Source organism: Anguilla anguilla, chromosome 1, assembly GCF_013347855.1.
Source record: "Anguilla anguilla isolate fAngAng1 chromosome 1, fAngAng1.pri, whole genome shotgun sequence".
NCBI lineage: Eukaryota > Metazoa > Chordata > Actinopteri > Anguilliformes > Anguillidae > Anguilla > Anguilla anguilla.
Window position 1 is genome coordinate 69475887 of NC_049201.1, and position 14924 is coordinate 69490810.

The following is a 14924-nucleotide window of genomic DNA, read 5'->3' on the forward strand; positions in this document are numbered from 1 at the left end:
TGCTACAAGATAAATCTCAGAGCACAAACCCCATAAAAAAAATATTTTCTTTAAAATAACTCTTTGTTGTGTCAAAGCTAATTGGCTAAAGGAGTGGTTAGATTCACAATTAAACAACATATGGTTCTGTTTCTCTTGGTATCTAATTTCATATGATCCTTGTACTTCTGTGCAGAGGCCCACATGCCTTTTACTCCCACAAATCTCTCAGTGATGCCCTCATAAAGAAGGGTGGAGGGAGGTGGGCCAGACACAGCAGGGAACACAAAATGGAGCCCCTGGCATAAAGCTGAAAAATAAGTGTGTAACACATTGAACAAGATATCCTCAGTGCGTTAGGCCAGAGTCACACTGGGAAGAATATAATTTGTTTATAGGACACTGTCCTGTCACTGACCGTACCACCTCCCATCCTGGAGAGTAACGGTGTCTCAGTGCTTTGTGGGACTTCAACATAGTGCTTTGGGGGACATTAACAATATTATACAAATGAGATCTTATACGCACAGCACCATCTCAGATGTTATTTGGTGAAACAGGTTCCATGTCACCGTTTAAATAAAACTTGAACTTCTAACCACATACCTATCAAGAGTGCCTGTGTGAGTTCAGGGTCTGTACATAAGTGCCCCCTTGTGGTATCTATTAGAGTGACATAAATCGGTACTTGCTACACCAACATCCTGCAATTAAGCTTTTTTTTAAAAAAAAAAAAAAAAAAGAAAAGAAAAGAAAAATTAATATTGGCTTAACGTTTAGACTTGAAGCAGGAGCTTGCCATAATTAGAGCTTTGATCTATTTATAAATAAAAGCTGTAATTGTGTTATATAGCAGCTAACATTATCGAGGAATATAACCATCTAAGTTCAGTGGTTACAGTGTCATGTTAACACAACATAAATTGCCTGCTTCTTAAAAACACTATTATTTTCACGTTATTGTTAAACATGGGGCAAACACATCACTAACAGAACGGGAAATTGTACCGCTCTGAAACGGAATCTAAGAAACACACTTATTATAATGGTTCGGTAAGATTTCAGTGCAACACAACTGCACACTTCCTAGACAGATCTTTAACTCCGCCTTCTCACAAATTCATTGGCTATGTAGGTAAACAACGACACTCCTTTAGCTATGATTGGTCATTTTGTTGTCGTCGGGCTTACAAGCGACAGCGAGGAGTGGCGATACCGGACAAGAACGCTTGCGATTAATAAGGTAAATTATTAGTTAGCTAGCGAGGTAGCTAGTAAGCACACCGCATTCATGCCCAGACCTCTATATTACAATAGGAATGATAGATCTAATGGCAATAAGAATGATAAAGCTAGTAAACATATGCATTTTATATCGCGAATCGGCGGTGATAGAAACCGATATTGACGAGATGACCCGTGTGAGTTGCCATGCTACGAATGCATTGATGGCTAACAAGCTGTTTAACTCGCTAGCTAGAGCTAGTTAGTGGCCCCAGCCTAGCTACTTGTAAAATTACGTGTCCCCATGTTTACTCATGCATGACATACATATGTACGCTGCATAGATAACCAGCTACGACTGAGTGATTTACTTTAAGATAAGAGGTGAGCCAACGGACACATTAATTTGTATTCAAATAATTTACTATAATATATTGTCAACTCGACAGTTAGCTAAATCAAAGTTAAAGGTTAGATCGGTTATTTATTGACTGACAAGTCGCCAGTTAAAAAGCTAAAGTTAGGTCGTTGACTTGAATATTGCTAGCTAACACGACAGTTAATAGGGAGGGCAAAACGAAGCTTTAGAATGTCGCCAGCAGTGTATGCGCGTGAGCTTGACAATACATTTCTCACAGAAAAGGTCGTTTGTTACCTTTTTTTAGTTCATTACAGTGGTGATAGAAGTTACTAGAATTAAGTGGTACTGTGCTGTTAGCCTTTATTGATCGCTGTACAAGGTTAATGTGAAGTATCTAGCACAATCTGACAGTACTAACCCATAAAAATATACTTTGAATGGTACTTGGTCAATCGAACGGTAAATGTGAAAAACATTCGATTATAGTCAGCGGCACCGAAATTTTCTGTCACACCCTCGATACACAGCAAAAGTCCCAGTAGAAGACTGAATTAAATCTTTAAAAGTTATATATTTTCTGAAAGCTTATCGATTCCGCTTGGCCGTAGTGAGTGAAACTAGGCAATCTGAGCATATAGTCGCTATGTAAATTACGTCAGAAGGATTCAGCCTTGTTGTTTGCTACCTAAACTTCACAGCACACTCAAATCCCTTAGCATGCTTGTAGCATGAAGTGTCTACTTTCAAAATCCATTTAAACCATTCACAAATGACTTGGGACTTTGAAGTTATAAGTCGGGATGTATCAAGTGTCCAGTGAAAATACTGACCTGGCTCTCAGTCAGAATTCTGAGAGAACCAACTGCCATAAATGACCGCGTAAAATCAACCAGTAAGAGTTATTATGATGTCACTCGTTCAGAACCCCATAAATGTAAACAGTCGAATGTTCAGTGAAATCTATCGGTTTTCGGTGCCGTCGGAGTCCCGATTTTATCATTGATGGAATTTTGGGAAAGTGCGAGCTAAAAGGCCACAAAACAGCCAATATATCACATTAATATTCCATATATGTACGATCGCTGTTCACAATACGTTAATTTAAGGCTAAACTGGTATTTTAATCACAATACTTATGCTAATTTCCGGAAATACATTTTTCGATTGTCCTCCCTACAGTTAAATAGCAATCGTTAGCTAGATCTGTTACTTAGCGCTAACTGGTTTCTAACAAACCGGTACGGGTTCAGTACTAGCTATATATGTGTCTATTGCACGACGCTAAAATCAGTTATCTGTACATTCCCTTTCGAAAATCCAGATTATATTTGAATTACTTTTCATTGCAAGTGTCCCGATTGGAAACGGTAACCGTTTAAGTATAACAGTACGAATGGATGTATAACTCGTGCAGCTATCTTATCTGTAAACTTGAACTTTTGCTCGGTCACTGTAACTATTTCATGATATGCTAACTAGCTTAGTCATTCGGTTATCGCTCTCTGTAGTTAAGTTGTGTCTCTAAGAATTAGGTATATCCCCATTTTCCATCTCTCCTCCTTTCAGCCGGCCTGAATGCTGCAGGCCTTGCCTAAACTGTGCAGAGCAGCGGCGCGTGTCAGGCGACTGGGAGCTCAGGTCACTGCCATGTCCCAAACCTATCAGTCCTGCAGTACCTCCTCCCGCAGAGATGGGGACGCTGTCACTGCTGCAATCATCATCATTGGCGATGAGATACTCAAGGTGAGGAGGAAACTTGTTTTATGCTAGGAAATTCAAGATATTGGCAAAATGAAATGTTTACCTCTTCAGGTCGACACAAAGAAAATTCCTGTATTTTCCCCCTTTCTTAAATTTCATCCTTCCCAGTGTTGTACTGACTCCCTGCGTCATATGTATGAGCTATTCTTAATATTTGTCAACCCATTGCATTTCCTGCTGTCTATGGTTGTGTGAGTCAGTTTTTTTTTCGTTTGTGTGTGTGTGTGTGTGATTTTGTAATTGTGCTTTTGCTACTGGTTTGCAAGGTCAAATAATCTGCTGCAAGTTGTCAAACGAGATCCGAGAATTAACTTAAATTTGATCAAACCAGACAGATGCAACATAATTATGTCAACATTCATTTACCACGAGGAGACATACCAGTGCCCTATGCAGACCTGATAAATTCTGACAAATGAAAATGGCTTTATGGCCTTTAAGTATGCACTGGTGTGAGCTCATAACAGCAGGATTCTATTTACAATACTCTCAGGAATTGAGAATATTTGCCATATTTCATGTGTGCATGCGCAGTGATTAACGTGATGTTAGTATAGTAATTAATTTTTGTATTTTTTATTTTTTTTTGGTATCCACACATAATCCAACGTATCTGTACTCAGTTCTCCAAGTGACAATGTTTGGTACAATGGCTAATGAAGATTGGCTGATTTTCTGAATGTCACTAGCAATGTCAATAGCAGTCGGACGGGTGCGAGGGGGGGGATCGGGCAGGGGGGTTGGGGGGTGGGTTTGCTTGTCAAACTCTCAAGCTTTGGCTCCGTAAGCACACGAAAAACAGTGCAACAGAGGTGCGCGGTTAGTCTAATAATTGCTTTGGTCTCAATGAAAGTAATGCACGAAGAAGGAGATTATTGATTTTTTTCAGTATTTCTCAGTTAAGGCGTGTGTGGAATATAGTCAAGGCGCACTACCTCAACTATAGAGCGCTGTGGGAAACACTTAAGTGAATGCAGATTATCTGTCTTGTGGCAGCTGTGTTCTTTCACCTGAAAACCTGAAATTAAAGCTGTTCTATTTAAGTCCAGAGGCTATTGTTACCAAGATTAGATTAAGTATAACGTTTAATGTGTTTGTTTTACGCGTTTTGCAAACAGTGGAAGAGCTACTGTGAACCAAACCACAGAAGGAAACATATGGCGTGAGTGCAAATGGGTTTCACAAATTTCAGATGTCTGGTGTGTCATACTGGTGATGTTCATCTGGATTTTCAGACAGCTGCTATTGCACCATTACAGAGCTGATTAGCTGCTTACAGTATAGCTAGGGTGTCAGTTCAGTTCAGCATAGGCCTCTGTGCGTTTACCGTTTCATGGGTTTTATACAGTTGGTGTGGGACCCAAATGGAAAAAAAACAGGACCATGAGAGAAAAAAAAAATGTAATGAAAAGGAAAAAAACAGGGGTTCAGCTCCTCATTCAGCGTACCTGTGTCATCGAACATGAACCCAGATCTGGTGTGCTTAGCTGTAATTTGCCCTGGATTTAGAGAGTCTGCTGGATGAATGCTAAGGGTTTTATCTCCGCTCCTTCCTTTCATTTCTCTGTAGTACCAGCCTGTCTGTTTTCCTTTCATGTTAACCCATCACGAGTCAGCCCCTATTACATCACCGCTGTAACCTTGACCTTGAGTGAAATCTTAAATCTTTGATGACTGCTCCTGATTATTACATCCTCCCCCCTCCGCCCTTTCCCCTGCTGCCCCCTCCCTCCTCTCTCTCTATCCCCTCTTCTCCCTCTCTCTGTCCCTCCCTCTCCCCCCCTCTCCCCCCCCCCCCCCCCTCAGGGACACACCCAGGACACAAACAGTGCCTTCCTGTGCCGCGCCCTGCGTAAGCTGGGCGTCTGTGTGCAGCGCATCACGGTGGTGCCCGACCAGCAGGACGTCATCGCCAACGAGGTAGCCGCCCTCTCCCCTCTCTACACCCACCTGATCACCTCGGGGGGCATCGGCCCCACCCACGACGACGTCACCTTCGAGAGCGTGGCGCTGGCCTTCGGGGAGCGGCTGCACGCGCACCCGGAGCTCACCCGGCTGGTGGAGCAGTTCTTCGGGGTGGCGGACCCGGACAGCGCCGCCATGAAGCTGGCCATGGTGCCCGAGTCGTCCCGGCTGAACTACGGGACGGACCCGCAGACCGGGCAGCAGCTGCGCTACCCGCTGGTCAGCGTGCGCAACGTCTACATCTTCCCCGGGATCCCCTCCCTCCTGGAGCGGGCCTTCAATGGGCTCAAGCACCTGTTCGCCGGCTCGGGCACCACCTTCCACACGCAGGAGGTGTTCGTGGACGCCGACGAGGCGGAGATCGCGCCCGTCCTCACCCGGCTCCAGGCGGTGTGGGGGAAGAAGGTGGCGCTGGGCTCGTACCCGGACTGGCTGAGTAACTACCACCGGGTGCGGCTGGTCCTGGACTCGGACAGCGCCGAGGAGGTGGAGCGGGCCCGGGGCCAGCTGGTGGCGGAGCTGCCGAAGGGGAGCCTGGTTCCCCTGGTGACCGACCCGATCTCCCTCGCCACCGCGGAGGTGTACGCACTGGGGATCAGCGGTGAGAGATGGGACAGGGTACTGGGGATCAGCGGTGAGAGATGGGACAGGGTACTGGGGATCAGCGGTGAGAGATGGGACAGGGCACTGGGGATCAGCGGTGAGAGATGGGACAGGGCACTGTGGATCAGCGGTGAGAGATGGGACAGGGCACTGGGGATCAGCGGTGAGAGATGGGACAGGGCACTGGGGATCAGCGGTGAGAGACGGGACAGGGCACTGGGGATCAGCGGTGAGAGATGGGACAGGGCACTGGGGATCAGTGGTGAGAGACGGGACAGGGCACTGGGGATCAGCGGTGAGAGACGGGACAGGGCACTGGGGATCAGCGGTGAGAGATGGGACAGGGCACTGGGGATCAGTGGTGAGGGATGGGACAGGGCATTGGGGATCAGCGGTGAGAGATGGGACAGGGCACTGGGGATCAGCGGTGAGAGACGGGACAGGGCACTGGGGATCAGCGGTGAGGGATGGGACAGGGTACTGGGGATCAGTGGTGAGAGATGGGACAGGGCACTGGGGATCAGCGGTGAGAGACGGGACAGGGCACTGGGGATCAGCGGTGAGAGACGGGACAGGGCACTGGGGATCAGCGGTGAGAGACGGGACAGGGCACTGGGGATCAGCGGTGAGAGACGGGACAGGGCACTGGAGATCAGCGGTGAGAGACGGGACAGGGCACTGGGGATCAGCGGTGAGAGATGGGACAGGGCACTGGGGATCAGTGGTGAGGGATGGGACAGGGCATTGGGGATCAGCGGTGAGAGATGGGACAGGGCACTGGGGATCAGCGGTGAGAGACGGGACAGGGCACTGGGGATCAGCGGTGAGGGATGGGACAGGGTACTGGGGATCAGTGGTGAGAGATGGGACAGGGCACTGGGGATCAGCGGTGAGAGACGGGACAGGGCACTGGGGATCAGCGGTGAGAGACGGGACAGGGCACTGGGGATCAGCGGTGAGAGACGGGACAGGGCACTGGGGATCAGCGGTGAGAGACGGGACAGGGCACTGGGGATCAGCGGTGAGAGACGGGACAGGGCACTGGGGATCAGCGGTGAGAGATGGGACAGGGCACTGGGGATCAGCGGTGAGGGATGGGACAGGGCACTGGGGATCAGCGGTGAGAGATGGGACAGGGTCCTGGGGATCAGCGGTGAGAGACAGGACAGGGCACTGGGGAACAGCGGTGAGAGATGGGTCAGGGTACTGGGGAACAGCAGTGAGAGATGGGACAGGGGACTGGTGAAGAGGAGAGATGGAGAGAAATGAAGGAGTGGAGGTGTTTTGAAAGGAGGTAGGGACACGCTCTACAGGAGAGGTCCAGTCAATGTGGATGCAGATGTGTGAGAAATGCAAGCTGATGGGGACAGAAAAGTGCAACAGATTTGTGGGCAGAATATCCTCATTAGGACTCCATCTCCCACAGGCACCCCGCTAGGAGAGAGAGTTGCGTCGGCGCTGAAGACCATTGAGATGGCCTTGGATCAGTACTCAGCAGGAGAGATCTGCGTGGGCTTCAATGGGGGCAAGGACTGCACAGCCCTGCTGCACCTGTACTATGCTGCTATGAAGAGGTGAGACCTCAGCCAGGAGGAAGATAACATTACCTGCTTATCTGTGCTGGGAGGAAGGTCTTCATAGTTTATTCAGGGTTATAATAATGAGTAGAAAACTCTACACCTGTGTCCAAATCTCTCTCTGTCTCTCTCTCTCTCCCTCTCTCCCTCTCCTGTTTTGGTCAGATGACTGTGTTGGAGTCCTTTTTGTTTCTTTTTTTTGTTGGTTTTAAATGATGTATTTTATATTTTTCTCCTTTTTTGTTTTGTGTGTGCTTAAAATTTTATATTCATGGGTGTTCTTTTTTCAGCTGTTTTACATTCATTGTTTTTTTTGGGGCTGTGTGAGTTTTCTTTGAGGTCTCAGATCATAGCAGCGGAAATAAAGGAACCTTAAAAGTAAAAAAGTTCTCTGATCTCGCGACGAGCTGATCAGAGATTTGCAAAAAGGCGTCTGACATTATTCATGGGCTCTGATCACCGCTGAATGAAAGCCTGGCTTTTTTTGATGAGTGAAGATTCAGTGGCAGTTCCAAATTTGGGGGAGGGATCTATTCAGTTAGATGTGAATAGATTGCCCCCCTCCGATCTGGAACTGCCGCTTTTGGCTTGAGTTACGGTGGCGTTAGCCACACCTTAAGCAAGGCTCACTGCAGCAGATGCACGAGCACTCCTTCAGTGCACTCCTTTGGGCCAGAGCACACAGTACTGCAGGAGAGGGCTAGCACCGGATGAGAGGTGTATCTCTCTCTGATGGCAATTATTAGCTTGTCAGTCTCATGTATTTATTTATTTAAAAAATAAATAAATTTGGCGCCCTCTGTGGGGCTGAGAATGTCCACCTCCCACCCTGATGTGGATTGGCCAGCTGTCCGGCCCCTCAGCCGCGAACCCCGCTGCCGATTCGGGGGAGCGCAGACAGCCGCGGTCCTCCGCCGAAACGCGCGGTGTCGCCCGTCTGCTTCTTCTCACGCCGCGGAGCACAGCTAAGCCCGCGCGGAGCGGAGCCGGACGTTTCACACGCGGCTTTTAACACGCGCTTCTCACGGGCTCCCCGATCCACCAGCGGGGGGCGCCAGGTAGCGACGCAGCGCAGACCCCCGGACCGGCCGAACCCTCCCGCTCCCTGGCCGGCGCGGTCGCCAGTCGCGCAGCCCCAGGTATTCTAATCGGAGGTACGAAGGCAGCCGGTAACCTGGCTGATTTAGAGCCGCGCCGCCCTGTCCTGCCACCGCCGGCTCCCAGGCACGGTTAGCCAATGACAGAGCGGGGCCCCCACCCTGCCTGCGCTTCAGGGCCCGCGGCGCTTCTAGCGGCCGAGGCGCTGAGGAGAATGGTAAGAGCCCCACTTGTTAAAACTGCGCTCTCTCTCTCTCCCTCTCAGGAGGTACCCGGAGGGGAAGGACCGAGTCAAGGCACTTTACATTCGAATCGTCTCCCCCTTCCCCGAGATGGAGAGGTTCCTGCAGGACACCATAAAGAGGCAAGTCGTTTGTCTGTCTCCTGCCCTTGCCGCACGTCGCCCCCGTCGCTGTCTCTCTGTAGCTGTAGTGTCATACATGCGCTGACACGGTAGTGCTTATCCTGTCCATAACAGCGCGCGAATTGGCATCTGCTGGCCAATAAATACAGTGATTTCACGTATAAACCACTTCTTGCAGTCTGGAAATGTAACGCATATAAAAATGTGATGATAAAAACGTGCAAAGCAACTTAATGCACAGAGAAACCCCTGATTTTGGGGGAGAGAGTGAACAGAATCATTCAGTTGTTCTGATAAAAGCTGGATTTGAATAGCTTCACGGTCCACAAGCATGCATGCACCAGGGCTCACACGTTGTATGGATATGGACATGTAAATGTTGCGGGGGAAAAATTAGTATTTTTTAAAACTGTTTTAAATTCCATTATCGCTGATTTCTTTCTGGCAGCCTGCTGGTGAAGTGGAACGTGGGTATTTATATGCGCTGTGAGGTTGACATTAACGCGGCTGAAAAAGGGAGCGCGATTGAAGGGCGGTGGCTGAAAAGCTGTCGAGTGAAGAGTAAGTCTTCTGTGCTCTTAGCCGTCCTTTAGCTTGAGTGTGCCCTGATGTTTACTGTCTTGCCAGGGCCAATTTTTTTTTTCCCCGGGAGTTCACATCAATTTCTTTTTCATTTTCAAAAGTGCTGTCTTTTTTTATTTTTTATTTTTATTTTTTAATGTGTGTGTGCCATTGGAAGCCCCGCCTCGCCGCCTAATGATTGGTGAGCAAGGGCACCGTCCCCGCCATCACTCACCCTGTCAGAGCCTCCCTGGAGCCGCGCCATTGGCTGCCCGCGAGCCGTCGCGCCGGCTGTCCGTTCAATTAGGGGGGGGCGAGTGGGCGGGGCGAACGCGTGAAGGTCGGACGCGCGCGGCCCGTGCCGCACGTAGCCCCTCGCCGGGGGGGGACGTGCGTCGCATGTAATCGCTTCGGCCCGGACTGCCGCGTAACAGACGCACCGGTCCGTTCTTTAAAAAACGTATGTTCGGCTGTGCATGGAACCGGTCGCACAGACCGCAAGCCCTCAGGCGGCGTCCAATCGCATCGCAGAGGCTTTGTCGCATAACAGTCACCTGGAGATAGTTAGTTACCTCCCCCGTTCTTGGCTTTCCTCTCATTGGCTCTCTCGACGGTTTCTGCAAGGTGTGACAAAACTAAAGCACGTAGCAGCAGTTTTTTTTTTTTTTTTTTAAGGAAATTGAAATGTCCTAAACTTAAGCCTCAGCCTGATCCAGCCGGCCATTTTTAAAAATCTTTGACACGGCATTACCTGCATGCTTGTAAGTCAGCTTGTAATTTAGGACATTTTGTATGCATGCAGTCATGTTACGTCTTATAGGCGACTGGATGTCACTCACGTTCTCTGTCACTGAAATCGCGTTGGAGTTCTGATGCATCGCGTCGTGTACCTGTGCCACAGCGTGCCGCCGCGTCGCACCCGATCTGTGTGCGCGCTCTTTCCTTGCGTGTAAATTGCTTTCCTGTAACAAGGACTTAAGGGATTACCGGTGCTCTAATCAGAGACTGTGCAACCGCAGGTGTAAGGATTACTCCTGTCTGTTTCCCTCCATATTCTGGAGTCTGCCTGTGTTCCAGATGTGATTAACAGCTGGGGGGGGGTCGGGGGGGGGGGGGGGGGGGGGGGCAGGGAAGAGTAATCATCCCCTCGCTGTGCTCTGATGTAACTCACGGCCCGCTCTTATTATTTAGAGCCCTTTCTGAGCGAAGGGCAGGATTCGGCAGCCGCATCTCCCCTGCACTCCCCGGGGAGGGCGGTATTTGGCACGGCTGTCTGGCTCCTTCATAAATAGGCGTGATTTAGAGCGGTGCACTGCGGAGGGCAGCATTTAGCGGCTAGCCTCACTTTTTTACCCCCCAAACCCCCCCCCCCCCCCCCCCCCCCCGGTGTGGACGTGGGTGAGCGCCGTGCGCTGCTTTTGGAGGTAGTGATTAGTGTACGCTGCAACCCGACTCAAGCGGTTGGAGGTTCGATCTCCCAAAAAACTTGGAGGCCTACCAGGGACTTAGAAAGTGGTCCCCGTTGGCTTTCTGCTCGGTGTTCAGCATTAAAGCGGATGGATTGGGGGTAATGAGCCTGCGATGCTGTTGTCTGGCTCTGTTGTCCGGGGGCTTGCTTGTTTGCTCGCACACAAAGATGTTTCGCCGCGCGGAATTCGGGCGACGCCGCCGGGCCCCGGACGCGGCTCACCCCCCCCTCTGCCCCGCAGGTACGACCTGGAGCTCTTCTCCGTGGAGGGCAGCATTCGGCAGGCCCTGAGCGAGGTCCAGGAGAGGAGGCCGGAGCTGAGGGCGGTCCTCATGGGCACCCGCCGCAGCGACCCGTACTCCCACACCCTCACCCCCCTGTGCCCCACCGACCCGGGCTGGCCCCAGTACATGAGGGTGAACCCGCTGCTGGTGAGGACGCGCCCTGTGTCCCGCCCCCTCTCACAGGGCCGCCCCGCCCCTGTCCAAGATTAGGGGTACTTAGCACTTGTTCACACCACTTCACGCTTGGCGTAGGGTTTTTTTAAGTAGTTGTTATCGCATCCAGTTTCATTCTTTCTTCTCGCTGTTTGGAGTGTGTAATTGTAGTTTTTGGGCCTGTTTATTGCCGTGCGATCCTCTGTTGATTTGGGATGACGCAGGTTGGCACGTTCCCTTCTCCGACACACGCGCTGCCAGCCTGTGCCTCTTCATAGTCCTCAGCCCGCCAGCTGAGCTGTGCAGTGTCTGTGTCAGAGAGTACGCTTCAGATACAGACACTGCACACAGCCTGGCAAGACAGGGGACTGGGGAACCAGCGCGGGTTGCTGGTGCCCAGTGACACGGGGGCGAACCTGCTGATCGAAACCCTCCCTCCCTCCCTCCCTCCCTCCCTCCCTGGGCGATGCCCTGCGGGGCTGGCGGCCACAGTCAGCGACGGAACATTCCGGATTCGACACCAGAATGTCTGCTGCATCCGCACACTGGTGGAATGCCTTAGCAGGCTGAGCCAGCCGCACGACACCGGAAAGGGCTTTAAAACGTTCCCCTGGTCGCGCACGCACGGAAACGGCAACGTTCGATTTATTTACCCGGCAACCGGCCAGGTGTCATTTCCAGCTTAGTGCGACTAATTTAAGATGAAAAGAAAATGAATAAAATTAATTAATGGAACATCTCAAACCTGAAATCAAATGATGGTGCTCCTCCACAGGAGCAAAGTGATTACATTCCCATCATAATTTAAAGTACTGATGCATAATCAGCAACATTAATTTTCACTGTTATCCATCCGAAGAGCCTCTGAGTGGGTAATAGAGCCAATCAGGAACGCAGACATCATTTTTGGCTGGAGGGTCGCCTGCAGCTTTTCTTGTTTGGGCCTTTATGTTGCTGCTATTTCACACGTGAAACATATTAATGGTGTCCTCCCCGCTTTCTCTTCCAGGACTGGACGTACCACGACATCTGGTCGTTCCTGAGGACCCTGTATGTGCCATACTGCATCCTGTACGACAAAGGGTGAGAACGACGCCCCTCTTACCATTGCATTCTGGGAATTCGGCAAACGCTTTAAGCCAAAGCGACTTACGGAAGGGGGCCTTTAAGATGGTGGACGAGCAGCAAAAGCACTGCAAAAACCAAAAAAGAAGTCATTCCTAACAAATATTTTGGTCTCATAGTTAGACTTAACTTAAGACAAGCTTGTATTTTCTACTTGATATTTTTCTACTTGAGGGAAAAGAATCTCATTACAAGACCGAAAAACTTCTTCAGACAGCCTTTTTTATGCAGCGAGACAGCTTTGTATGCGGTGTGAAAGGGCGTTTCTCACTCTTTCTCTCTCTCAGTTGCTCCGCTCTTCTCCGTAGCTCTCCCTCGCTCCGTTTCTCCTCCCGTTCTGCGGGTTCCTCGTTTGGTTTCCCCGCCCGTCTCCCCCACCTGTCGGTCAGTGCCGGGCTCTGAGGGTTTGACCGCCTGTCTCCTTGCAGCTACACCTCTCTGGGCAGCATGGACAACACCACCCGGAACTCCGCCCTGCTGGTGGTGGACGGCAGGGGCGTGACCCGCTACAGGCCGGCCTATCACCTGGAGAACGAGGAGGAGGAGCGTAACTCCAGGGAGTGATGAGGACTGCAGGAGGCCCCACTTCAGAACCTACCCCACCCCACCCAAACCCACCCCCCCCCCCCCCACTGTGCATATGAACCTGCTGTGGGCAGAGGGCAGCAGGGCACTGAAGGATCATGTCAAAGAGGGATCAGAGAGATAACTGAGATCAAACAGACAGGTCATAAAAAGAGCGGGGGAAACTGGAAACACTGAAATCCGGAGGAGGTCTGGAGAGTACTGTTGAGAGAGAGTGCTCACTCGCTCAGAATCGGGTACATGTGGATCACGTTTTTATTTATTCCGAAAAAAAAATATTTTAACTGGAGGCCAGTTCTTTTTTTGTTGTTGTTGTTGTTGGTTTGTTTGCAAACGATGCTTTTGCAAACAAGGGCTAGGGGGTGGAATGGTAGCGAGCCTGCCGTTGCAAAATGGCTGAAGTCATTCCAGGTTTTGTTCCCAGAAGGGCTGTTTGCACGTAACTCCTTTCAGAGCCGGGTGTGACTCACTCGCACACATTTTTAATGAGGCTGCAGACATGGGACTTCGATAAGATGGCCTACATTTATTATATTTCACGGCCTCAGAGCCATTTGTGTCTAATCTGCTCCCGATAAAACCTGAAGTGGATCAAACCTGCGTTTCAGCAGTCATATTGCATCTCCAGTCAATCACTGTGTGACTCAAGCAATGACCATAATGTATGAAATAAAATCTTTGATACAAAGTAGACCGTAAACTGAATATCAGTATCAGCGAGTCCGTGTGGTGTCTGTTTATCTGCATGACAACCTTAAACCGAACATGACGGATAGGCTATTTCATTTATGCCACTGCATTATACGTGCTTGTTATAAATTGTGAAGCATGTCACTACCTTAAAGGTGTATTTCTCCAAATACAATACGCCATCGTAGCATTTGATAACATGAAAATGTAAATACGTATGAAACAATAATGAGCGACGATTGAAATTACTCCGTTAAAGTGCGGATAAGTTCGCCCGGAAGTGTAAGAAGATGCTTTATTAGTCTAAATAACCATCACCAGGAGCGCATTTATTCAAATGAACTACACAATATATACAATAAAAGGCCATATTCGATCTTTACAATGAAGTGTAACACAAAGTATCTGCACGTCATTAAATAAAAGAACGTAATTCTTTTGAGTGCAGCCTTTCCATTTGATATAATGACAGACTGAATAAGGGTAGGTTACTTATTTGAAGGACAAACACTTTTCTGCATCTATTATATGGATATATAATGTACCATAGCTTACATATTTTCGAATGACAGACGGTTTTGAATCCTAATTATACATTAACCGAACAATTGAAAAAACTGCACGCATGCCACGTAGGTATTGAAAAAACATGAACAGGCTATTTTACGACATATTGTGTATTATCAAAAATATCCGTGTCCGTTTATGTGCAGTTAAACCCAACTCGTTTAAGAAAAGTTTATAAAGTCAGAAACTTTACCATGCTAACGTATTAGCAGGGGAAATATCGTTTCCATATAATTTCCTTTAGTCAGTTTGTAGGCTACGTTTGTCAGACGATGTTGTATAGTATGTGGGTGTTCGAATGACTGACTTCAACCATAAGCGTTCCTCATGCAGTTACGATTCTTAACCTCACGGGTGCGGTGTATTCCCGTTTTATATTCTGCGTCATCATTACAATAAATTACTTTTTCTGTATTCAGGCTAGATTGAATCCTAGTGTATTGATCGCTTCTCTCCGCCTGGAAATTAGTCAACGCTCTGGCAACAAGGATCGATGCAGGGCAATCTAATAAAGCGACTCGCTTACGACGACGCCCCAGGACGCGCAGACGGTTACACC

The 14924-nt window shown here is 49.2% G+C and overlaps 1 protein-coding gene across 3 annotated transcripts; it reads left to right on the forward strand.

Annotated features, from left to right (window-relative positions):
* Positions 1–1156: 1156 nt before the first annotated feature.
* On the forward strand, positions 1157–14237 carry flad1 (flavin adenine dinucleotide synthetase 1). Of its 3 annotated transcripts, none has more exons than XM_035393161.1 (8): positions 1157–1222; positions 3131–3307; positions 5132–5891; positions 7320–7467; positions 8834–8932; positions 11203–11392; positions 12408–12481; positions 12952–14237. In XM_035393161.1, exons 2-8 carry the CDS (start codon positions 3140–3142, stop codon positions 13085–13087), a joined length of 1575 nt encoding a protein of 524 aa, XP_035249052.1. In that variant the 5' UTR covers positions 1157–1222; positions 3131–3139; the 3' UTR covers positions 13088–14237. The 3 variants fall into 3 exon arrangements, with proteins under 3 accessions (XP_035249052.1, XP_035249072.1, XP_035249061.1); XM_035393170.1 differs by lacking the exon at positions 1157–1222 and adding an exon at positions 1229–1587; XM_035393181.1 differs by lacking the exon at positions 12952–14237 and having other exon boundaries at positions 12408–12485.
* Positions 14238–14924: the final 687 nt, after the last annotated feature.

Coding starts and splice junctions, on each gene's coding strand:
- flad1 (XM_035393161.1), top strand. CDS start 3,140: ATGCTGCAGGCCTTGCCTAAACTGTGCAGAGCAGCGGCGCGTGTCAGG. Junction 3,308..5,131: donor TTGGCGATGAGATACTCAAG/GTGAGGAGGAAA, acceptor CCCCCCCCTCAG/GGACACACCCAGGACACAAA. Junction 7,468..8,833: donor TACTATGCTGCTATGAAGAG/GTGAGACCTCAG, acceptor TCTCCCTCTCAG/GAGGTACCCGGAGGGGAAGG.